The sequence below is a fragment of the Hemiscyllium ocellatum genome, chromosome 21, assembly GCF_020745735.1.
Source record: "Hemiscyllium ocellatum isolate sHemOce1 chromosome 21, sHemOce1.pat.X.cur, whole genome shotgun sequence".
Lineage (NCBI taxonomy): Eukaryota > Metazoa > Chordata > Chondrichthyes > Orectolobiformes > Hemiscylliidae > Hemiscyllium > Hemiscyllium ocellatum.
Window position 1 is genome coordinate 58,590,567 of NC_083421.1, and position 26,669 is coordinate 58,617,235.

General features: G+C 40.7%; 1 protein-coding gene across 5 annotated transcripts in view; it reads right to left on the reverse strand.

Moving 5' to 3' along the window:
* Positions 1-26,669, reverse strand: part of LOC132825915 (nucleus accumbens-associated protein 2-like) — a 106,837-nt gene that overhangs the window by 32,153 nt on the left and 48,015 nt on the right. For 4 of the 5 annotated variants that reach the window (XM_060841540.1, XM_060841544.1, XM_060841539.1 and 1 more), the window contains one exon: positions 10,894-11,805. In XM_060841540.1, the coding sequence (XP_060697523.1) occupies positions 10,894-11,749 (856 nt within the window). In that variant the 5' untranslated portion in view covers positions 11,750-11,805. Of the gene's footprint in view, positions 1-10,893; positions 11,806-11,982; positions 12,008-26,669 lie in introns of those variants that run through there. The other variant, XM_060841542.1, reaches the window with a different exon arrangement.

Below are 26,669 nucleotides of genomic sequence, written 5' to 3' on the forward strand. Positions count from 1 at the left end.
ATAAGTACATAACAAATTCTTTTATCTGAAACTCCCTCCACCTAACATTCTGATTATGGATTTCAAAACCTTACCCAATAATGATGTTAAATTTACCAGTCTATTACGTGGAACAAACTTAAACAACAAGGTGGTACAGCAGCAGAAAGCATGATTCAATAACAAATCTTGTGTTTAAAAAAGACAAACTAGAGACCAGCAAATATTGTTAACACAAAAATTCAGGTTGTGGTAATTCCAAACACTAAATTTTTAATAGAGAACTGCTCCGTCGCCCTTATAATGTAAGTGCCTTGATAATACAACCTTGAAGTTTATCACAACCCACCTTTTAATTGACGAATAAAAGTCTGGTGAGCCCACTGTATTAGCAAGGGCCCAGAATTAGCTGGGAAAAATCATAATATTACTGGACCATGTGAGAAATAGAAACTTCTCATCAAACCCCCCTGCAATACAGGGTTACTGCATTTTTTTGCCACAATTATGAAGTAAATTCGTTGCAATAAGTTAGGGCTCCTAACTCATTGCATAAAGACCCTGATAATGGCAGATAGTTTTATAACTTTTATAACTATTGCCAAACCTAGCAGTCCAGAGAGGGAACAAAATGAGACTGTGCTGCCCATCTCCTGCATGTGAACTACTCGGAGGATTTCTCTTATTTTGAAAACTGTTATTTCCTTTCCTTCTTGCTTTCTTCTTCTCAATCCAATCTTTATATGCATCCCCAAATCTCTTTCCATATCAAATTGGAATTGAATTCACCCTATCTGCTCTGTCATTTATTTCTAAAACCTCAAATCCCATTGTTGAAATGAACAGAGCGCCTGCCGTTTTGGCGCCTCCTCCTGCATTTCTAATCATTTGTGGTGCAAACAGAAGACTAAAGTTGACTCTTTAGGATGCCGGTCTCGAGTAAACTCTCATCATCAGTATACAAACATTTTTAAAATAGGCTGTCAGGAGAGTGTAAAACTGTTCTTTTGGTTTCTAAGAAACTACTGAATTATTTTTTTCACAATTATATTTGAGGTTGACTTTAATTCAGACAGGATTATATAATGGTGCTGGGATTACAACACTGCACTATCCTATTGAAAGATTATGACCCAACACATTCACATCCAATACTCTATTCTCAGCAGTAAGTCTTGCATCCAGCATATCTTTCTACAATTCAAGCAGCAGGAATGTACTGTCATGCATCTGAGGCAGAAAGCATCAACACAGGAGGTGGGCACATCACACCTTGGAGTTATGCAGACAAATGAGGAATGGGTTTTAAGAGAGGCAGGAAAATAATACAGGAGTACGCCAATGGATTATGGTGAGGACAACTGTTCCTCACAGGAACGCAGTCAGGGTCACGTCAACCGCAGCTCAATAGAAGAGCAGTACTAATAGGGGACTTCTTTGGAAAACTGGAGGAGAAGGAAATACATCAGATTTTTGAGGCATTGGGACCTGTACGAGATGGATACACCATTTTTTTAGTTGGACAAGAATTAATATCCTTGCAAGGAGGTTTGCAAGCTTTGTTGGGAAAAGGTTGAAACTGGATTGGCAGGGGACGAGAATGTAAAATGAGCTCAGATTCAAGGGAAGCTAAACTTGTAAAAGGAGGTGCAGTAAGGAAATAAATTATTGGGCTATTTTGAATTTAAATCTTGTGCAGGTAGAAAGGGGAAAATGAATAACTTAGACGTAAAGGAGTCTTTGGGAAATAGCAACCAAAATAAAATACAATTTTACATTGTTGAATGAATGAACGATGCATGCGAACAAAGGAAACCACAAGTGTTGAGGAGCACATTAGCTACAATGGATCAGGAAAAGTACATAAAAGACTTGATGGTAGATAAGTAATGGCAAGTATTTTTAAAAATAAACTAAGGTCTACAACACATACATTCCATTAAGGCACAAACACCCAAGAGAAAGGCGAAACAATTGTATTAACAAAGTATGATAAATATTGCATGAGATCAAAGGAAGTGGCTTACAAGAATGTCAGACTGAGTGAGGTTTGGGAGCAACTTAAGACCCAGCAAAGGAAGACAAAAAACATGGCAAAGGAAAAAATAAAAGAATTTGAATGCAAACTAATAAGGAACATAAAGGTGGTCTCCAAAAGCGAACAACATGAAAGGCAAAGATTAACAAGAACAAAAGCGGGCCCATTACAGGAGAATTCATATCGGAGAAATGAAACAAATCACTTTGAAGGAATCCTTTCCTTCAAAGGGAAGTTCTCAAAAGTTTTCAAGACTAGTTTTTAAAAAAAAGGTCAGACTATGTTCAAATAATATTGAATTAAACACTATCTTTTTGAAATGGAAGAGATTTATTTTGTTGTAAAAGAATTGAGGCTATGGAACGAATGCATTAAGTTATGATTAAAGACAACTCCTTGTCATTTTTTGAGATTAAGTTAAAGGAAGTGGTTGAAGCTAAAGGGACAGTGAGATGGGAAGGTATGGTAAGGAGCACTAATTGCTGAAAGAATAAGTATCAGCTGATTGGATTGAACCACAGATTTCATGTATAATCTCCATGCAATTTTCATGCAACCAAAGGGATGAAAGCTTAAGTATATTTATAGATTGTTTCATTGGGTTGGGCAAATTATATTTTAGCCAAGAACTTAATCCAAACAAAGAAACTGCATGTTAAGGTGCAGAACATGTATTTAGCTAGGAAATCCGACATATGGCTTGTGAATATTACAATATTCAGAAGAAACTTCTCTTTCACTAATTTATTATAAAAGTCAGCATTAGAGGTTTACCAATAGCTTTACACTAATGACTCATTATAGAACTGGCAACAGTGAACTACCACAAAGGAAACTGACAATACTGTATCTATTTCATGCTTAATGTGTGTTGAATGGTCTTGGTATTATTTAATAAAGTTTGGGAATAAATGGCAAATTGACTTTTGGGTATGAAGTCACAAGTACTTTGACAGGTGCAATATTGAAGTTGTATGGGGGACTGAATGGAACAATACAGAGAAAGCATTTGAAATCTTTAACATTTCTCATTTACAATACAACTTTGGGCTCAGAAACTTTGTACAGATCCACCAGATTGACAGACAACGCCAACTATAAGTGGGGCTTGTGAGAGCTGCATCCAATACGGCTTTGACAGACTAACACACTAAGTCAAATGAATTAGTAGGGACAAGAGAAGCCAATTATTTAATACAAATATAGATTATAGCACACTGAATAAAATGTGAACACTATCATCTTTGAATACCAAGGGTAAAACAGATCTGAATTGAACATGCCTAATCACTGAAACAACTAAAGAAAGCTATGCTACACATACAGAAGCTCTGCACAGAGCACAATTGGGTACTGTCCTATTCTGCTCACAAATATAAAGAATGACTACTGAATCCTGGAAATGGTACAGAATAGAGTCATAGCACTGACCCCAATTTATAAGGAAGCTGAACATCTAAGGATTATATTAAAAATTTAAACTTCTAGTCTCAAATCAGTTGACAGGATTTTAAAGATCATAAGTAGAGAAAAGGCGAAAGCAGTAACACAATTTTGAATGAACACACAACAGGTTCAAACTATTGAAAGGTAAATTTTAAGACTGATAACAGATGGGCTCTTCCGGTACAGTGTCAGTATCCCTAACACTGGATCAGGAGACCCAGGTTCAAGCCCCACCTATTACAAGTGTGCAATAATATCTCTGAACAGGTTGATTAGAAAATAAAGAAAAAACTGGTAACAACTGGAATAGATGTCAACATTGAACAGAAAAGACAAAACAATTAAATTATTCCAAAAAAAATGCTGCTGGTTCTGCAACAGCAATTAGGAATACTCAATATGTGCTGATTGAGCTAGCAGTGACACCCAAATCCTATGAACAAATGAAAAGCTGGAAACATCTATACAGTCGAGTAACCTTCAGTGAAGATAATATCAACCTGTGAATTTCAAGCAACCTACAAGCCATTAAAAGGGTGCCTATTCTGATTAGATCACACTTAGAGTATGATGAGTAGTTCTAGATACATCTCAGCAAAAATATATAGGTCTTGGAATGTACAGCATAGATTTACCAGAATAAGCCCTGGGGTCCAAGGGTCGATTTGGATGGGGAGCTATATACAAACCAGGAATGTATTTACCAGGTTTTGGAAAGTTAAGTGGTGATTTGATTTAAGTGGAACAGATAGAGAGTAGGCACAGAGACTAAATGTGCTGGTTGAGGAGTCTAGGCCTGAGTTGTGGGACATCTTCACAGCAAGACTTTTAGAATACACTCCTGCAAACAAAAGCTGGTGAAAATTTAGAATTCTCTTTGGATAATGCAAATTGATACTAGATCAAATGTCAAACGGGATATTAATAGATTTCTATTATCCAAAAGACATTAAGGAACATGCGGCAATGGCAGGAAATGGCATTTGATTGTTGATTAGCCATGACGTCATTGAATACTGGAACAGAAGCAAGGGCTGAACTGGTCTATTCCTAGTCCTGTTCCTAGGTTTGCAAACATTTTTCCTCCAATGCTTGAGGTACTCAGTCACAATACCCCCTAAAACCTGACACTTTCGACTGCAGAACTTACTTTTCTAAATGTTTTTCAATTCATATCTTTACTTTAGAGATCAATCTTAAGCTTCTAGATCCTTTTTTGCAACCCAGATCTTACATTTGTGTTATGGTCAAAGTTGAAAACATTCAATGTATTGTCTGCTCAGTGCATTATACAGTTCAGAAAAACTTCTGTGGGGTAACTATGACTGTCAATAAATCCATCTTCTCCAAGACAATTGGGTATGCCAATAAAAGCTAGCCTTGTCATCAATGCCAACATTCTTCCAGAGGAAGAATTAAAATAATTTGACCATTGTTTTGGTCTAAAGAATGAACATTAATAGCAATCTGTTAATCCTAGATTCCTTTCCAAATCTCCTTTGGCAAATTTAACACTTTTTTTAAAAAAAAGCATTATTCAACGTTACATCTAATTTTGTCCAATAATATATTACACAGAATTTACAACACAACAGGAAAATTGGCCTAACTGGTTGATGCCGATGCACCTGCTCCATGCAAGTCTCCTCCCACCCTACTTTAGTAAATCCAAACAACATTTTGTCATAATTCATTTGAAGCATATGGACTTCACTGGCAGGGCCAGCATTTATTGCCGATCCTTAAATATTCGAGGGTGGAGGAGCTGCCTTCTTGAACCATTGTAGTTACTCCAACAAAAGCTGCTAAGGAGAAATTTCAGGAATTTGATCCAGCAACACTGGAAGAATGGCAATATACAGTATTTTCAAGGCAATATGACGGGTGGCATAGGGAAGAACTTGGGTGGTGTGGTGTTCTCTTACCTGCTGCCTTAGATGTTTTTTCCAGGTAAATATTTAGCTACATTCTTGAGTTCCTTTGCCCATGCTCAGTATGGTTATCAAATTTAACTGAATAGTTAATTTAGAAAAGCTCAAAATACAAAACATTACAGTTAAAAACACCAAATCCTAGTTTGCGATTGCTGAGGAGATGTTTAGCTCAGGTTGTAAGTTTGCTCACTGAGTCGGCAGGTTTGTTTTCAGACACTTCGTCACCATGCTAGGTAATATCACCAGTGAGCCACCGGTGAAGCGTTGGTGTTCTGGCTTGCTTTCTATTTGTGCGCCTTGGTCTCTTAAGGCAGGTGATGTCATTTCTGCTTTTTTTTCCCCCTCAGAATTGGTAAATGGGGTCCAAATCGATGTGTTTATTGGTGAAGTTCTGATTTGAATGTCAGGCTCTAGGAATTCCCGTGCGTGTCTCTGCTTGCCCGACTAAGGATAGATGTCTTGTCCCAGTCGAAGTGCTGTCCTTCTTCATCTGTATGTAAGGATACTAATGATAGTGGTCATGTCTTTTGGTGGCTAGTTGGTGTTTGTGTATCCTGGTGGCTAGTTTTCTGCCTGTTTGTCCGACAGTGTTGTTACAGTCCTTGTGGGATATTTTGTAAATGACATTCATTTTGCTGGTTGTTGGTATGGGGTCTTTTAAGTTCATCAATTGCTGTTTCAGTGTGTTGGTAGTTTGTGGGCTACCACGATGCCAAGAGGGCAGAGTAGTCTGGTAGTCATTTCCGAGGGGTCTTTGATATATGGTAGTGTGGCTAGAATTTCTGGGTATGTTGTCTACTTGTTTGGGTTTGTTGTTTAAGAATTGATGGATTGTGTTTCAGGTACCCATTCTTCTCAAATACACTGTATACGTATTTTTCTTCTGCTGCTCATTGTTCCTGGGTGCTGCAGTGTGCTGTGGCTCGATTAAATAACGTCCTGATGCAGCTCAGTTTGTGGGTTTTGGGATGATTGCTTCCAAGTATCTGGTCTGTGTGCTGCTTTTCTGTAGACCCTGGCCTGCAGTTCTCCATTAATTGTTCTTTCCATTGTGATATCTAGAAAGGGGAGTCTGTTATTCCCCTCTTCCTCTTTGTGAAATATATGCCAGTAAGGATTTTGTTAATGATATTGAAGGTTTCAACCAATTTGTTCTGTTGTGTGATGGCAAAAGTGTCATCCACGTAGCGTTCCATCGGGTTGCATTTTGGGGAGGGCTGTTCTTTCAAGTCTCTGCATTACTGCTTCTGCTAAAAAACACATGTTCTGTTGATTTGTTTGTAAGTCTTGTCATTGAAGGTGAAGTGGGAAGTGAGGCACAGGCCTACTAACTTGAAGATGTTGGCCTTGTTGATGAAGTTGGTGCTGTCTGGTGTGTGTGTCCTTGGTTCGTCTAGTAGTGCGGTCAGTGTTTCTTTGGCCGGACTGATGTTAATTGATGTGAATAAGGTTGTTACGTCAAAGGACATCATTACTTTGTCCTCTATCTTGGTGTATGTGATGATATTCTTGGGTGGAGTGGATGAGTGGCATAAGTCTTCTAGGTTAGCGATTTTTGAGAAAATTTCTAATTCAAGTTAATGATAAGTATATAAGTTAGCTCACTGAACTGGAAGGTTTATTTTCAGACTTTTCGTCACCATACAAGGTAATATCATCAGTGAGAGTCTCTGGTGAAATGTTGGTGATATGTCCCGCCCCTCTATTTATAGGTCTTGGTTTCTTAAGGTGGGTGATGCCATTTCCAGTTTCTTTGCCCCCCCCCCCCACAGGAAAGTAGATGGGATCTAAACCCATGCGTTAATTGTTGGAGTGCTGGTTAGAAAACCATGCCTCTAAGAATTCTCGTGCGTGTCTTTGTTTCGCCCGTTATGCTTTACCAGTCAAAGTGGCGTCCGTTGTGTATGTATAGAAACTAGTGATAGTTGGTCATGTCTTTTGGTGGCTAGTTGGTGTTCATATACCCTGGTGGCAAGTTTACTGGTAGTTTGTCCGATGTAGCTTTTTTCTTAAACAGTTCTTAGGTATCTTGTAAATGACGTTAGTTTTACTGGAAGTATCTTATGGATCCTTTAGGTTCATTAGTCACCATGATGCCAAAGGGTCTGTAAAATCTGGAAGTCATTTCTGATACGTCTTTGATGTAAAATAATGCGGCTATAGATTTTGCTTGCATTCTCTCTTTGTTTGGGTCAGTTTGAGGAATTGGTGGATTGGGTACCCATTTTTCTTGAAAACATTGTACTAGGTATTTCAATTTTCAGTGGAGTTCCTTTGCTAGTCTGTAAGCCAATATGCTGGGGAGTGAGACTATAGGTCTCAGGGAGGCCTCTGGTTTGTTTGCCTTAGGTATTCCACAGAAGCAGGGTGTGTTAGATCCATCAGGTTTAATTTTTTGGAGATCTGTCATGTTAATTTCACCAGACTTATGAAGCTCCTTCAATGTAGCTGTGATACAGTTTGCTAGCTGTGGAATCTGGTCTATCGCCATCTTTTGGTAAGTGTCAGTATCTGCAAGCAGTGAGTTCGCCTTTTCAATGTATTGTGTTCTGTTTAGGATGACAGTCATGCACCCTTTGTCTGCAGGTTGGATTAGAAGCTTTGTCTTTTGAGTCCTTCTTGGGCTTTCCTCTCCTGTGTGTTGAAGGCATTCTCTTTCTTCTTCCAGCTTGGTATTGGTGCAACTGTCTGTCTTATGGTCTGCTGGGTTTCTTCAGCGAGTCCATGGCCTTTCAGGATTGATTCTAATGCTGCTAAGTCCTTTTTGTCCGCATCTCTGTAGCTGTAGTTTATCCCTCTTACTAGGATAGTTTTTTCCATGTCTGTTGGTGGTCGGTGGATATGTTTTTAATACAAGCTTCTGAATTGTCTGTGTTGTTCTTTTGTGAGCTTATTCAGTTCTTCTTGTCGGGATAGTTTTTTTTCTTTTTCTTGGTCTGCCATTGTTTGATGCTGACGCTTCATTTATTCATGGTCTGTCGCATGGATGTATAAAGTTTTTTTGGCCGCAATTCCCAGATTGTATTTGTGGAGTCGGTTGTGGGTATCGTTAATCATTTCTCTCAGCATTCTGCAGCTGTTCTATTCTGATATTCTTCTGGCTTGTGGGGTGTTGAGCAGTGGTTTGTACTTGAGACATTTTGGTAATACCTATTTCCTGAGGCATTCATGTAAGAAATGCAGTTGTTCGGAGGTGGCGCTCAGTCGGATGACGTAACCGCTATCTCCTTTGATGTAACGGCCCTATTCACATCAATTAACATCAGCCTGTCCAAAGACGAAGCAAGGACACAAGTACCAGACATCATCAACTTTGTCAGCAAGGACAACATCCTCAAGCTGGTAGACCTGTGCCTCACTACCCACTTCACCTTCAACGATAAGATCTACAAACAAATCAAATCAACAGAACACCCATGGGATCACCAATATCAAGCTTCTGAGCAAAAGCAGTAAATGCAGAGACTTGAACGAACAGCCCTCCCTACGATCCAATTCAAACTTTGGATCTACTAAGTGGATGACACCTCTCAAAATGGAACAAATTAAAAGGAAACCTACAATATCATTAACATCCTTACTGGCATAAATTTCACAGGAAGAGAAGAAGAACAGACTCCCCATCAAAGATGTCACACTGGAACAAGCAGTCAATGGAGAATTGCAGACTAGCATCTGCAAGAAAGCAACACACACAGACCAGATACTTAACTGCAGAAGTAGACGAAATGGAGCTGCATCAGGACATTATTCAAACAGGCCACTACACACTGCAGCACCCAGGAAGTATAAGAAAAATACCTATACAGTGTATTTGAGAAGAACAGGTACCCAATAAACACAGTCTGCTTATTTATGAACAAACCCAAACAAATAGGCACAACACGCCCAGAAACTCTAGCCATACTACCAAAAAAAAAAGACCTCTCGGAGATGACTACCAGACTACTCAGACCCCTTGGCATCATGGTAGCCCTACTAATACACTGAAACAGCTACTGATGAACATAAAAAAAGGACCCTATACCAACAACCAGCAAAACAGATGTCATTTACAAATTACCATGCAAGGACTGTGACAAACACTACATCGGACAGACAGGTAAAATACACTAGCCACCAGGGTACATGAATTCTAACCAGCCACCAAAAGATATGACCTACTATCACTAGCATCCTTACATCCAGATTGAGGAGGACAACACTTCGACTGGGACAACAGATCCATCCTAGGACAGGCTAAACAGAGACATGCACGGAAATTCCTCGAGGCCTGGCATTCAAACCGGAACTCCATTAATAAACACATCGAATTGGACCCCATTTACCAAAGTCTGAGGGAAAAACAAAGCAGAAATGGTATCACCCACCTTAAGAGACCAATACACACAAAAATAGAAAGCAAGACAGAACACCAGTGTTTCACCAGAAGTTCACTGATGAAGTTACCTAGCACGGTAATGAAACGTCTGGGAAAAAAACCTGCCAGCTCAGCGAGCAAACTTACAACCTGAATCAAATCTTAAATCAATACTTCTTCCCATAGTCTTTTTGTTTCCTGGCTACATTTTAACACATGCAAAATAAATATACTGCAGGCACTAGAAATCAAAAATAAAAGATACGGGAAATACTTGGTCTGGCAACATCTGTGGAGAGAGATACATAGTTAACACTGCATGTTGATGACTTTTTGCCAGTTCTGATTAAAGGTCATGAGTCTAAAAACCTAACTGCTTTTCTCATTTGTTGCTAACTGCAGTTTCTGTTTCTGCTTTTGTCTCTTAGACTAGCTTCTTGTTTGGTTGTATGCTTTATCCTAGATTTGTAGTGTTTTCAATCTAACAACTGCATCTTTCATGTCATGGTTTTTGAAAATAATTAGAAACTATTACACTATGTATGTACTATTGCATCTGCCTATAAAAATCACAAATTGAGGTGAATCATTCTCTTATACTCTTACAAAACTCTTATAAATCCATGTTTAAGTAATAACATGCATCGTGTTCTTGCTATTGTGCAAGTCCTTAATTGATTTAATTATTTCCATATACTGTTATTGAAATAATGGAAATATGGATGTTTGGGTCAGATATGATATCCATTTTAAAGAGCAGATTCCATACTTATCTGCTTCCTGACATATAAACTGCTCTATATTAAATCTGGGAGCTTCCCCAATCATAATAAAACAGTCTAATTTGGAGAAGATCATATTCTTTACACAATCATCCTTTTAAATGGGCAATTACTTGAAGGAGTAGTATACATACTATGACCCAAAGATCACTTGCAGCTCCTTTTCCTCTCACCTGTATCCCTCAGACCTGCAGATGTCTCTGCTGCTAGCACTCCATTCTCAACCTTTCACTTCTGTGAAATGGCTGAAATCAAATTCAGGGAAGAAAGGCTGAAGATACAGAGAATGTACCAATAGCCAAAAGAAAAAGTGTCAATTAGCAATAGATAGACACACAAGTCAGGATCTCTTACCAGGATATCCTGTTGATGCCTTGATGTACATCTGTCCATACTGATCTTCTCCCATTGTCTCATATGCTTCATCATCATCATCCTCTTCCTCATTATGGTAGGAGGTTGGACTGTCTGTAGTCTGATTGCTGCTTCCACCTGGGCTTGTGCGCTCTGCTTGAACATAGGTTACCGGCTGCACATAAGATGTGGTTCCCCAGGATCCAGAATAGGAAACTCTGGGCAACTTCAAAGGTGTTGCACAGTTTAGGTGACTGGCACTTTCACGCAGGTTGGCATCCAGTGAGCGCTTTGTTGCAAGTGTATGAATGCCAGGCGCTGTCAGATCTTGCTCACAGTGTTCACTCTTCACTCGAGAAAGCAACGGAATGGGCAAAGCTGGAGAGACAACTGTTGGAGTGGCAGGTGGCTGTAGGGGACAAGGACTCTGTGGTTCAGAACCAGTGTCTTCAATGGAGGTGGTCTGAGAGTCACAGTGCGGGGAGCTCACTTTGAACATCAGTTCAGTTCCTTTCTCAACAATACGTTGTATTTGCAGGAAGCCTGCTGTATACATCACCACCAGCTGCTCACTAGCTGCCATGGTAAGCTTGCCAGTGTAACAAAAGGAAAGGATCTGCTGAAAGCAGGCAGGTGGCACCATGGCGGGCAACTCAAATGCACTTTTGCTGTTGCCACTGAATAAGTCCCGGAAATAAAGGCTATTGGCAGCCAGCACAGCACGGTGCGCCTTGAAGGATTGACCTTTGACAACGATAGAGACATCGCAAAACAACCCCATTAACCGCTGTTCGTTGAGGCATCCCAGGACATTGTTCCCAAAATTTGGAATCTCGAGATGGAGGATCTGTGCCATGGTTAAGTTGAAGTGCTGGTCCTTGCAAGAATTAGGGTGACAACATCGAAGCACAGCTGCAAACAAAATATAAAAGGGTTGGGGAGGAAGAAACAACAAAAAAAATCAACAGGTCAGAGCTCGTTCTATTTCCACATCCCAAAGAAAAGCAACCAGAATCACAAGCAAAAACTTTAAAATTCTGTACAGTTGTTTTCAAACTATAGCCACTGAAGAATGTCAGCACAAATTACCTGATTTTTAAAAACAGGATCAAATCACTGCTTTAGACAGCTCAGACTATCCAAGTCAGCTCCTTGTAGTGCTGTGCACTGAATGTAAATTAACAGGGAGGACAGCGATTAACATTCAGGCTACACACTTGAATGAATGGAGCTTTTGACTGACGGCCCTAAATGCCCGCCAGCTTAGAAACGAGACTTCCAAACACAGTACTGTTATCTTGTTGCTAAAGTGAAGTTTTGCTTTGGTACAAGCTTTGATGACTCATTGCAAAGATGGCAGTAAGCAGTATGCTTTGTCTCACCGTTGAGCAATGCCTGGGAAACAGAGATCGTTTTGAATTATGTATGTACCCAAGAGCTCCTACTGCAGTTTAGTCAATAGAGCCATTCACAATGCTAAAACATTTCAATCATTTCAAGTATTCAGCCCATTAAAACTACAGGTCGTTACATTAAACCTTGTTAAAACTTACAGCCGTCACAGTAGCCAATGTACCCACCTATCAACGAGGATTAATACCACTGAGCCTTTTCTCTATTAATGCAAATACCGTATGTGGTCTGACTAAATATTCCAACACACGCAAGTCTACAGCAGTCATGTGTCATGTTAGACAGCAAGCTCAGTGCAGGAAATGTGCCAATAATTTGAACTATTCAGTGACAAAGCAGTACTGTAACATTAATGAAATCATTTACACTATTTTAAACATGAAAAGGCAGTATTAAATTGGGGGCTTAAAAACCTCTTAATTTTACTTTTAAACATGGTTATTTGAATCTTATGGGGCAGTAGCATTGTTTTGATCAACATGCTTGTACTCAGGGTTATCCGATTAGTCCTACCTCTCATTAATTTCCCACAACCCTGCAAAATTTCCTCTGCAAGTATATATCCAAAATGCCACTAAATCAGCTTCCATCGTCATTTCAAGCAGTGCATTCCAGATTCAAACAAATTTGCAGCATTTAAAGTAACATCTCATTTCCCAATTGTCTCAAGTTTTTGTTGTCTGGATTCAGAACATTAAAAACAGTTTCTCCTTATCTACTCTATCAAGCCCTTGTTAATTTTAAATACCTCCATTGGCAAAAGGTGTAAACATTAACTCTGTTTCTCTCTCCAAAGTTACTGCCGGAATGACTGCCATTCCACGACTGCACCTGCAATATTTTGTTTTTGGAACTGGGCAAACCATCTTGTCAAAGGGAAGGAGAGGAGTTCATTTAGAAGTATTATACTGCATCAGTTCACAACACAAAAAAAAAGTTATTCCAAAGATGGAGGGTCTAAAGGATGGTTTGTAACTCCTATATTATCAGGTTCAAATTCCACATTAATAGTTAAAAATCACAATACCAGGTTATAGTCCAACAGGTTTAATTGGAACCACTAGCTTTCGGAGCGCCACTCCATCAGGTGGCTGTCAAACCACCTGATGAAGGAGCAGCACTCCAAAAGCTAGCACTTCCAAATAAATCTGTTGGACTATAACCTGGTATTGTGTGATTTTTAATTTTGTCCACCCCAGTCCAACACTGGCATCTCCAAATCACATTAAATAGGGTAGTTTAAATTTAAAATCCTACAAAAAAGCATTTATTTGAATCCTTACAAGTTATCAACATAACATTGCAAAAATTAGTTTTGGACAAAGCACATGTAATGTTTGAGTGTGCATCTTTAAATTATCACAATCAGCAAAAATATTAAAACAGTAAATAATTTCTATGTCATGTTGTTTGCAGATTCAGTAGAAGGTATAAGAGAACATGAGATTGGAGACATGAAGAAATCAAACTAAAATGTCCAAGAAAACAAGGTATCAGAGCATAGTGACAATGATATAGGACTCAGAACTCATGCAAGGAGTTCAAACCCCACTTCAGTAAGTTGTAAGTTTGAAATTCAACATGTTTGGCCACATATGAGCTTGCAACTGGAAAATAATTATAAACACTGCCCAGCTTCCCTGAACTATCTAGCACACTACTGTCCAACAGGGATATTTTTAAGCCTTGTCTGGTCCACGCAACTCCAGTTCAACGTTAGGTGATTAACTAAAACCCATCAAGTAGCTGACTAAGTTGTTCAAATCACAAATAATCCTAACAGAATAGAATCATTCTAGGGAAAGAAAGGGCAAAGATTCACAATGGTTGACATGGAACACTAACAGTAATTTCTTGGAATACCATTAAAATTGTAAGATAAAAATCAAATAAACACAAGGCAAAGCAGAGATCTAGCAATTTCACACAAATAGTTATGGAAAATAAAGTAACACTTAGCTTTCTGACAATGGTTCCATGCAGAGGCAATTTCAATTATGAAGACAGATCAAGTAGTTAGGACTGTTTTCCCTAGAGAGCAGACGAAATGTGATTGAAGTTTTCAAAAAGAGTTCTGAACAGAGTGTATTGGGAGAAACTGTTTTCACTTGTAGAAAGTTCAAAATTGAGACACCATAGTTTTAATGTAACTGCAAAAGCAGAAAATGGGATGTGAAAAAAAACTTTTTTCACTCAGAGTATTTAGGATCTGGAATACCCTGACTGGAATTGTAATTGTAATGAAGGTAGGTTGAAGTCAAGGTATTCAAGAGGCCATTAGATGATCATTTGAACAGAAACAATGAGTAAGGTTATGTGCATAAAGCAGGAGAATGCCACTAAGTCTAAATGCTGATTTGGAGGACTACTGCAAGCACAGTGGACTGAATGACCTCCTCTGCATCCTAACAATTCTGGGTTTCTACAATTACTCACAAATGCAGTAATATCTTGCAGCAAAGACAGATTAGTCTCCTTGGAAGAGATCAGGTCACTCAACACCAGGTTGCAGTCCAACACATTTATTTGAAACCTCAAGCTTTCGGAGTATAGCCCGTTCGTCAGGTTTATGCTCCGAAAACTTGCGATTTCAAATAAACCTGCCATACTGTAACCTGGTGCCATGCGACTTCTGATTTTGTCCATCCCAGTCCAACACTGGCATCTCCACATCATCAGGGAGACTGCGGTTGAGGTACATTTTCTTTTGACGATTCAAAATGTTGAATTGCATCATTTGTTGTAGTATTTTGACTCCAGGCAAGAATGCCAAGTGGAGTTTAAACCAGGACCTGGGCACAAAATAAGCGGATTCTCTTTCTAGTGCAGTTAAGTGAGTGCTGCAGTGCAGTCTTTCAAATGGGAAGTTAAACTGAGCCCCCACCTGCCTATTTGGACGAATGAAAAAGAGCCCTCAGCAGCACATCTAACAGCAGGGGAGTTATCCCACAATCAACATCACAAATAGGGATTATCTGGCCCTTCTTACATTGCTTTGAGCGTGAGCTTGCTGGGCACAAATTGCATGCTTCATTTTTCACATCATAAAAGCAACTTCTTTTCAAAAGTACTTCATTGGCTGTGAAGCCCTTTGGGACGTGTGGAGATTGCAAAAGGTGTTTTATAAATACTAAGTCACTCTTCCTGCCTGTTCAGCTAAAACAAATACCACTCAGTCCAAAAACATGAGTTTTACAAGTATAATTCTGTACTAATTCAGGAAAGATATACAATTGCTCTGCATACTTTAATTCAGCTTACCTTTATACAATCTTTAGCTTCCTTTTACATCCAAAATTGCCAGCTCAAGATTTAACCAGAAACAAGATGTGCCACTTCATCTTAACACACCAAAATAGGTCTGTATTATGTTATAGTTAATTTTTAATTGGATAGAAACCAGTAATACTTGTCAACATGAATAATCAAGAGATGAAAATAACAGGGCCACATGACAACTTCAGATACAAATTTAGCTTCAATAAAACCAAATCTGTGAAGCATTTGCAGTTAGCTATTTTGATCTCACTAATTAATGATTTCTGCCTTTATCACAAGAATCCAGCAAAAAAAAAGTCTTCACACATTTTAGTGAACATTGCAAAGAAAGTATTGCCTACATTCAGTAAAAATAACTAGAAAATTCTTCATTCTAAATATTTCTAGCAAGAGAATTACCACAGCATATAGTCATACTCAGCAACCAAAGCCAGCTCCCCAATTTACTTAAAGGTCAATGAACTTCTCAGTGAATATCATGTCCGCACACCTTTCCTTGCTTGTCATATCATTTTGCTTCACGTTTCCTTTTTCCTGCACCCTGCCCCTTGTTCATGTAATATTTTGCATTCATACCATCAGTGTGGCATGAAATTTGCAGAAAACAATCCCAACATTGCTGGCTCATATATACGTTAAAAAAAAAATCAATGCTTTCTCAACCTAATACAGTACATCTTGTATGACTCATGAGACTGGTTTCCTAAAGTTAGCTTTAAAATGAGTCAATACCATAAAAAGTCAATTAGTGACTAGCTTCAATGAATCAGATTCTGTCACTTTCATTGCTTCATTACCATTTATGGTGGCACAGTTTGGTACTTTATTAGCAAATCAGCTCCTGAGTCAGCATTACTCGACATGAGAACATCAGGACAGAATGCCCATTTATTTTGCATTGAATTTTGTGAAAACAGAGTTTAAGTGGGACCTGTGCCATGACTTATTTCCCCCTTTGTGCTCCATTACAGATTACTGCTTCTGCCAGTTTACAAATTTACAACCGAGGATGAGTTCATTTCCCATTTGGTGCTCTTTTCTCTGTTTCTCCCTCAACACCACCCCACCCCCCACCCGAAACTATGCAGCAGTCAGCAATGCTGGCAAAAAAAACATATTTGCAGCTGGTGAACTAATGTTTAATAGCAATCTACAATGCAAGTATCACCAAACTGACTCAGATCCATGCTGAATTTCTTTTTAAATTACAAATATGGCAACTACATTGTTTTCAAAACAGATTTTTAACAAGGTATTACTGATTAGTGACTTATGATTAGTTGCCATAAATGATACAATTATTTACAAAAGCAGTGATGCACAAGAGTAGAAGCTATCGCTCTTTGCTTGCTTCACTGGAATTTAACTTGCCAGTTTGCCAGACCCGCAGCTGTCTAAATGAAAAAAACTGCTGCAGGTATTCGTGCAAAAGACTCATTCCTTTTGTCAGAAAGTAGGGTGCCTACATTTACATAATCATAGAGGTTGAAATTCACCTTCTCCCATTGCCTCACCATCACGGAGCAGCCAGATCAGAGACTGTTTTGCCAACCCCATCCCTAAATTTGGCACCGAAGTAGCAAGAAGTATTTGACATCACATATTGATACATGCAGGCATGATTCAAACACCAAGAAGAGTTTGACTTGACTGACTTGGGACAATTAGAAGAGCTTGGACTTTTTAGCAAAACTCGATCAATTTATTGGTCAGGTACATGAGAAATAAATGACTTCGGCCAGATATTGGGGATCAACCTTTTCAAGAGATGGACCATTACTCAATTAGATACAGCAGACAAGTGTTGAATTATTCACACCACATTTGAACTCAACAGGTAAATAGTAATCAGTGATCGCAAGTCTATTTTACTAAAACTGTGGATTAACCCAAACCTCTTCCAGCCGAAATAACAAGGTCAAAACTCAGGTGAAAGATCCCAGATTTGAAGTTAGGACTCAGTTTCTCTCTCCATAGATGTTGTCAGACATGATGGTTGTTTCAAGTAATTTCTAATTTTTCTTCAGATTTTTAGCATCAGAAGAGTATTTTGCTTTTAAAAATAAACAGGACTAGACAACTGTAAAGATTTCTGTTTCTCAGCGGCAGCAGCAACTCGAAGGGCAGGAGCTTGGACCAGGGGCCTGTCGGGTGCGGTGAGTCACTGATTTGAAATCAGAGAGCAGAGGTTTCAGGGAAAGGAGGGACTTCTTTTTATTTCCATCCAGCTATATAAAAGTCAGGTGTTTTCTTTAGGGTCCTGAAGGGAGAGGGTGACCAGCCTCAAGTCGTGGTCCATGTAGGTACCAACAACATAGGTAGAAAGAAGGATAGAGATTAAGGCAGAATTTTAGGGAGCTCAGGTGGAAGCTGAGACCTAGAAACAAAGAGCTGCTATCTCTAGTTTGTGGCCATGTGATAGCGAAGCAAGGAATAGGGACAGAGATCAGCTGAACACGTGGCTGCAAGGATGGTGCAGGAGGGAGGTTTTCAGATACTTGGATAATTGGGGCTCATTCTGGGGAAGGTGGGACCTCTACAAGCAGGACAGTCTTCATTTGAACCAGAGGGGTACTAATATCCCGGGTGGGAAATTTGCTGGTGTTATTCAGGTGGGTTTAAACTAGCTCAGCAGGGGGACGGGAACCTGAGACGTAATTGCAGTGCACAGGAAGATGAGAGTAGAGAGGACAGAGACAGGATTTCACGGTCACAGGAATGCGCTGGTAGACAGCAAGCTGGTTTGAAGCGTGTCTACTTCAAGGCCAGAAGTTTCCGAAATAAGGTAGGTGAGCTTGCAGCATGGATAGATACTTGGGACTTCAATGTTGTGGCCATTTTGGAGACATGGATAGAGCAGGGTGAAGAATGGATGTTGCATGTTCCAGGGTTTAGATCTTTCATTAAGAACAGGCAAGGTGGTGAAAGAGGGGGAGGTGTGGCCTTGTTAGGCTGGGCTGAAGTAGAAACGAGAGAGGAGAGGCCACACTGCTTGGAGGCTTTTTATAGGCTTCCGCAGAGTTCCAGGGAGGTGGGAGAGAGGATTGGCAAAATTATTCTGGGTAGAAGCGAAAGGAACAGGGTGGTCATTATGGGGGACTTTAACTTCCCCAACATTGACCGGAAATGCTATAACTCTAGTACGTCAGTTTTTGTCCAATGTATACAGGAGGGTTTCCTGACAGTATGTCAAAGGGCCAACAAGAGGGGAAGCCATACTGGATCTGGTGATCTGGTGCTTGGTAATGAACAGGCCAGGTGTTTGATTTAGTTGTAGGTGAGCACTTTGGAGAGAGTGACCATAACTTAGTTACGTTTAGTTTAGCGATGGAAAGGGATAGGTACATGCCACAGATCAAGAGTTATCGATGGGGCAAGGGCAATTATAATGCGATTAGGCAAGAATTAAGATGCATAGAATGGGGTAGCAAAATGCAGGGGATGCAGACAATGGAAATGTGGAGCTGGTTTAAGGAAGAGATATTGCATGTCCTCGATAGGTATGTTCCTGACAGACAGGGAAGTAGTGACGAGGCAAGGGAACTGTGGTTTACTACAAAAATTGCATCTCTTGTTAAGCAGAAGAGGGAGACTTATGTATTGATGAGGCAAGATGGTTCCGATGACGTGATGGAGAGTTACAGACCAGCTAGGAAGGATTTAAAGAGAGAGTTAAGAAGAGCAAAGAGAGGACACGAGCAGTCTTTAGCAAATAGAATAAAGGAGAACCCTGAAGCTTTCTGTAGGTATGTGAGGAGTAAAAGGATGACTAGGGTAGGAATAGGGTAGGCCAAAGACAGAAGTGGGAAGTTGAGTGTGGACCCTGTGGAGATCGGAGAGGTGCTAAATGAACATTACTCATCAGTTTTCACTCAGGAAAAAGGAGAATATTGTAGAGGAGATGAATGAGGTAAGAGATATCAGACTAGAAAAGATCGAGGTTAGTTACGAACATGTTTTATCAGTTCTAGAAGGATGAAAGTAGACATGTCCCCTGGACCGGATGGGATTTACCTGAGGATTCTCTGGAAAGCTAGGGAGGAGACAGCAGAGCCTTTGGCTTTGATATTTGAGTCGTCATTGTCTACACGTTTAGTACCAGAAGACTGGAGGATTACAAAATATTGTGACCTTGTTCAAGAAGGGCAGTAGAGATGACCCAAGTCATTATAGACCAGTGAACATTACTTCTGTTTTAGGAAAGGATTATGAGAGATAAGATTTATCATCATCTAGCAAGCAACAATTTGATTTCAGATAGTCAACATGGTTTTGTCAAGGGCATTGAGTTATTTTAAGAAGGTGAGCAAGCATGAAGAGGAGGGTAGGGCAGTTGACGTGATATACATGGACTTCAGTAAAGTCTTTGATGGAGGTTCCAGATGGTAGTCTGTTGGAGAAAATGCAGAGGCATGGGATTAAGGGTGATTTAGCAGTTTGGATTAGAAACTGGCTTTCTGAAAAATATTCAGCCTGGAGTCCGGTTACTAGTTCTGTGCCAAAAGGATCTGTTTTGGGACCAATGCTGTTTGTCATTTTTATAAATGACTTGGGTGCAGGCATAGGTGGATGGATTAGTAAATTTGCAGATGATACTAAAGTTGGTGGTGTAGTGGACAGTTTAGAAGAATGTTACAGGTTGCAGGGGGAACTTGGATAAAGTTTGTGAGAAGATTTGTAGCTCGGGTGCTCGTTGTTGTGGTTCTGTTCGCCGAGCTGGGAGTTTTTCCATGCAAACGTTTCTAGGTGACATCTTCAGTGCTTGGGAGTATCCTGTGAAGCGCTTCTGTGCTGATTCTTCCAGCATTTATACTGGTTTGAATCTGCCGCTTCCGGTTGTCAGTAGCTGTCCGCTGCAGTGGCCGGTATATAGGGTCTATGTCGATGTGTCTGTTAATTGAATTCGTGAGAGTGCCATGCTTCTAGGAATTCCCTGGCTGTTCTCTGTTTGGCCTGTCCTATAACGGTGATGTTGTCCCAATCGAATTCATGTTGTTTGTCATCTGAGTGTATGGCTACTAGGGATAGCTGGTCGTGTCGTTTCGTGGCCAGTTGGTGTTCATGGGTGCAGGTTGTTAGCTGTCTTCTTGTTTGTCCTATGTAGTGTTTAGTGCAGTCCTTGCACAAAAAGAATCCCATGCAAGGACGTTAGCTTGTACAAGGGGGCATAACTTCATCCACAAATTCGATTAACAGACACATTGACATAGACTCTATATAGCGGCCACTGCAGCGGACAGCTACTGACAACCGGAAGCGGCAGATTCAAACCTGTATAAATGCCGGAGGAATCAGCACAGAAGCGCTTCACAGGAGGCTCCCAAGCACTGAAGATGTCACCTAGAAAGGGGACGAAACGTTTGCAAGAAAAACTCCCAGCTCGACGAACAGAACCACAAGAACTTGGATAAACTGCAGAGTTGGGCCGAGAGGTGGCAAATGGAGTTCAATGTGGCTAAATGTGAGGTGATGCATTTTGGGAAGAATAGCAGGAAGGCAGAGTACTGGGTCAATGGAAAGATTCTTGGTAGATGGATGTGCAGAGGGATCTTGGAGTCCATGTACCTAGATCCCGGAAAGTTGCCACGCAGGTTAATAGTGCTGTTAAGAAGACATACAGTGAGTTAGAGAGATTGAGTTCCGGAGCCGCAATATCATGCTACAACTATACAAAATACTAGTGCAGCCACACTTGGAATACAGTTCTGGTAGCCATATTTTGGGAAGGATATGGAAGCACTGGAAAATGTGCAGGGGAGATTTACCAGGATGTTGCCTGGTCTGGAGGGAAGGTCTTATGGAGGAAAGGCTGAAAGACTTGGGTCTGTTTGCATTGAAAAGAAGGCTAAGAGAGGATTTGATAGAGACATACAAGATGATCAGAGGATTAGATAGGGTAGACAGTGAAAGTCTTTTTCCTAGTTTGTACAAGGGGGCATAACTACAACTTGAGTGGTGATAGATTTAAGACAGATGTCATAGGCAGCAAGTGGACGATGATGGGATAGTGTAGGGGGATGAGCTGAGAATACTTCACAGATCAGCGCAACATAGAGGGCCGAAGGGCATGTTCAGCGCTGTATTGTTCTATGTTCTATATGAGTGAAGGGCTGGCCAGAATTGATTGGAAGGGGAGCCTAGCAGGAAAGGCAGTGGAGTAGCAATGGTAGGAGTTCTGGGAATAATTCAGTAGTTTTAGCAGTAATTCATGCCAAAGAAACATACTAAGGGAAAGATGAGGCAAACATAATTGACAAGGGAAGTTAGGGACAGCATAAAGCAGAAGAAAAAGCATATGATTAGTCAAGACTAGTGGGAAGCCAGAAGCCTGGGAAGCCTTTAAAAACCAGAGGATAATTAAAAACAATCCTTCGCAAGATGAAATGAGTGTAAGCTAGCTCGTAGCTTAAAAGATGACTGCAAGAGTTTTTTTGTTAAGATACCTAAAAAGTGAAAGAGGGGTATGAGTGGACATTGGACCACTGGAAAACAAGGCTGGAGAAGTAATGGGGGACATCAAAGATGGTGGAGGAATAGAATAAAGTACTCTGCATTAGTTTTCACAATGGAAGACACTAGCGGCATATCGAGTGTGTCGGGGCAGAGGCGAGTGCAGTGGTCATCATGAAGGTGGTGGTGTTGGGGAAGTTGGAAGGTCTGAAGGTGGATGAAATCACCTGAAAGGCATGGGCTACACCCTGGAGATGTGAAGGAGAAAAACAATGGGATTGTGGAGACATTGATGGTTATGTTTCAGGAATCGCTAGACTCAAAAAGGAGGCTCTCAGAGGACTGGAAAATGGTTAATAGAACACTTCTGTTTAAGAGAGGGAGGCAAAAGACAGGAAACCGTAGGTCAGTTAACCTGACCTGAGTCAGTGATGAAGATTTTAGATATTAAAGATGATATTGCGGAGTACTTGGAAGTCAATCTTGGGGATGAGACTCCCCAAGCAGGTGTTGTACTCCCAGTTTGAAATGGCAGGAAAAGTCCCAGATGGACAGAGGGAACTGCTGCAGTGATCCTTGCAAGGCCTCCTGGCAAGGTGCAACATTCCCTCAGACCCCTGGGAATCACTGGCCCAAGATTATCCTAGAGAAGTGGTTGCTGAGAAGCAACTGAGGAGGATTCTGGGAGGTGCTCTCTCAGTCACTGGTCACCCAGGAGTGAATAAAAGGGAGACAAGCTATAGCAGAGCAGCTATCTTGAGAAGGGCTGTATTTCGATTGAAGTGCTGCTAGAGGTTTAAGTGCAAGTTCAAGTGAAGACTGGGCTTCAGGGAAGGCAATCAGAAGCAAGGTAAGGCAACCAGAGGAGAAGCAAACCACTGCAGTTGCTGAAGACATATGGGTAAAGGCAAAGTAGATGAAAATTGAACTGTGAAGTCACAGCCAACAGACAGGCAGGCAACTTCATTGGTCGCTGGAATGTGACAGTGCTGGTGAGCCTGGAGTGGGACCCTGACAGATAGTGGCGAGGTGGCTGGTGGAGGAGCGAACAGCAGGACCTGGCAACAGCTGCTACAATTGGTGAAGGCAACGTTAACTAGGAAGGTCCAGCTGAAAGATGGCGCATGAGGAATGGGGACTTCAGTGCTGATTGGGTCTGGCACTGGTGATAATGATGCAGTAGTGGTAGGATTAAGGATGGTCTTTAAGCTTTTTTTAAATTACTCAAAATGGTGCTGGAATGACAGCGACAGTGGAAGCTTTTCACTGTAATTGTCTCTGTAAAATACACATAACAAAATCAAAAGTGGAGTAGGAGTATCCAGGAATGGGTCGAGCACCTCAAGAGTTGTCATTGGGAAAAAAATGGAAGCCAAGCAAAAACAGTGAAAGGAACACTGCCACAGCAATGCCCCAACCATCCCTTCCTGTAATCACTATTTGCCCCAAATGTAATACAGCCTGCGGTAGCCATTTGGTTTGTATAGCCTTATCTTATGAACTTACAGACTCACCCAGAGAGCAAAAGTGTTATACTTGTCTGCGAGGGGCCATTGATAATGATAACTTGGAAGTACATGGTAAAATAGGAGAAAGTGAGGAGTGTAGATACTGGAGAGTCACAGTTGAGAAGTGTAGCACTGGAAAAGCGTAGCCACAGCCAGTCAGGCAGCATCCGAGGAGTAGGACAGACCTTCAAAAGCAGGGGAGGGAGACTGGCTGGGGAGGCAAGGGGAGAAGCGGGGTGCTGACAGATATCATAGGGGGTAGGGATAAGGTGGGGGTGGAGGTGGAAGGTAGCTGAGAAGCTGATAAGTGGATGCAGGCAGGAGTAATTGCAATAGGTCAGTGCGGAGGGTGTAGCGGAGAGGTGGGAAGGAAGATGGACAGGTGGGGCAGGTCAAGATTGCAGTGCCAAATTGAAGGTCGGGGGGGAGGGGGGAGTGTAGTTCAGGTACCTGTGAGAATTGGTGGGTTTGAAATAGATATCAGTGTTGAGTCGGTCACCGGAGGTGAGACAGAGGGGTCCAGAAAGGGGAGGGAGATGTCAGACATGGTCCAGGTGAACTTAAGGTCAGGGTGGAAGGTGTTAGCCAAGTTAATGCACTGTCCCACCTCCTTATGGAAACACAAGGTGGTGCTGATACAGTCAACCACGGTAAAATAAGACTAAGCAAGCACAGCCATGTCATGGGGAAGCTGTGCCCGATGGATCTGTTAAGAGTTTAGAACTCTGGAAATGTAGTCAATGGAGTTTAAAGGATGAAATGGGGGAAGGGGGGGGGGGGGGGTGATCTCAGTGAAATTTTCAGAATTAGAAGAAGTCTATTAGAAAGTGAGGACTGCTTCCATGATGAAGGGCTTATACCTGAAACGTCAATTCTCCTGCTCCTTGAATGCTGCTTGACCTGCTGTGCTTTTCCAGCAACACACTCTCAACCCAGAGTTAGATGTCTGGAGAGAATGGACCTGGAGAAGGTGTCTCACTAGTAGGAGAGATGAGGACCTGAGAACACAGCCTCAAAAGTGAAGGGGTCACCATTTAGAATTGAGATGAGAATTTCTTCAGCCAAAGGGTGATGAATCTATGGAACTCATTTCCACAAAGGGATGTGGAGAGCAGGTATGGAGTGTATTTAAGACAGAGATAAAAGGATCTTGATTGGTAAGGATAGCAAGGATTCCAGAGAGAATGCAGGAGAATGAGAAACATATCAGCCATCATCTAAATCGTGGAGCAGACTCAAATGGTTGAATGGCCTAATTTTGCTCTTACAAGTTATCGTCACATACGATCTGCCTGAAAACAATGCTCATTCTTTGTGCCTTACTATTGTTCCAGCACTGTAGGAAGCCACTAAAGGATTAAAAATAAAATCAATGAGAAAAGATGTACTGATTCATTAAGATAATACCACAGCTAAGGAGTCATAGTCATGAACAATTGTGAAGAAAGTGAATTGACAAGTTAGAGATATTTTTCACTCCAATTTGAAAAGAAAAATGGATGGTCAGAGGTTTCAAGATTAAGAAAGATTTGATAAGTTTACAAATATTAGATTATTCTCTTTAGTGGACGAGCTGGAATATCGCAGCTCCAATCTAAGAATTATACAAGCATAAAAATGGAAGAGAGGTTTTTGGATTTTTTGTGTCAGTTCCCAGAGATCTTGGAAACATGAGTAACCATTAAAACTCGATGTTTAAAAGAGTTCATTCACAAAATCAGAAAATGAAAAATATATTGCAAGTACATTTGTTTTTGAGAAGAAATGTAGACAGTAAAGTTTGCTAAACTGCCTTAGTAATTAAATGAACATCTCATGCCTATACAAATCCTGCCCTGGCTTGCCAGAAGTCTTTAATCAACCAATGAACTGGAGAGTTTAAAAAGACAAGACAGACAAGGTCAATCAGCTACACCTAGTCAGTGATGTAAAATACGTGAGGCTTTTGACAGAAGCACAGCATAATGTTTTTGGGATTATAACAAAAATAAGTAGCACTTATTAAATCCACAAAAATTATTTGGTTCCATGCATTTATCTGTGAAAACACATAACTTCATTTCTTATATGTCGAGTCATACAATCATAGTCATACAGCACGGAAACAGAACTGTTGGTCAAATTCGTCCACCATGACCAAACATCCCAATCTAGCCAAAGCCCATTTGCCAGCATTTGGCCCACATTGCTCTAAACCTTTCATTTCATATACCCATCCATAAGCCTTTGAAATCTTGTAACTGGACCTACCTCCACCACTTCCTCTAGCAGCTTGTTGCATACAGGTATCACCCTCTACATGAAAATATTATCCAGTCCCAGCAACATCCTTGAAAATCTTTTCTGCACCCTCAAGTTTAACATCATCCTTCCTATGAAAGGATGAACAGAATTGTATGTGGTATTCTAAAAGTGGTTTCACCAATGTCCTGTACACCCACAACATGATGTTTCAACTCCTATACTCTGATGTTCTGACCAATGAAAGCAAGCATGCTAAATACCTCCTTCACCACCCTTCCTACCTGCGACTCCATTTTCAAGCAACTGTGCACTTGCACACCTGAGTCTTGGTTTGTCAACACTTCCCGGGGCCCTACCATTAACTGTACAAATCCTGCCCTGGCTTGCCTTACCAAAAGGCAACAGCTCACATTTACCTAACCTAAAATCCATCAGCCACCTCTCAGCCTTACTTCAGCAAGTATTCCTTAATTTTATATTCTAAACGTTTGGAGACCTCTCAAGGACATATGTCAAAGCCACAAATATCTGATTCCAATCACATCTGGGAGGTGATGGCCCAGTTGACATCCTGGGGACCCAGTTCAAATTAATAGATCCAGGTGATGTTCTGGGGAGCCGGTTCAAACCCTGCCACGGCAGACGGTAGAACTTGAATTCAATAGAATTCTGGGATGAAGAAACCATTATGCATTGCCGAGAAAAACTCCATCTCATTCATCAAAATGCTTTATGGAAAAGAAATATGCCATCCTTGCCTGGTCTGTCCAATATGTGAATCCAAACCCACAGCAACGTGGCTCTCAACAATTAGGGATGGATAATAAATATTGGCCCAGCCAACATCTACGTTCCATGAAGGGAAAAAAAATTATTGCAACG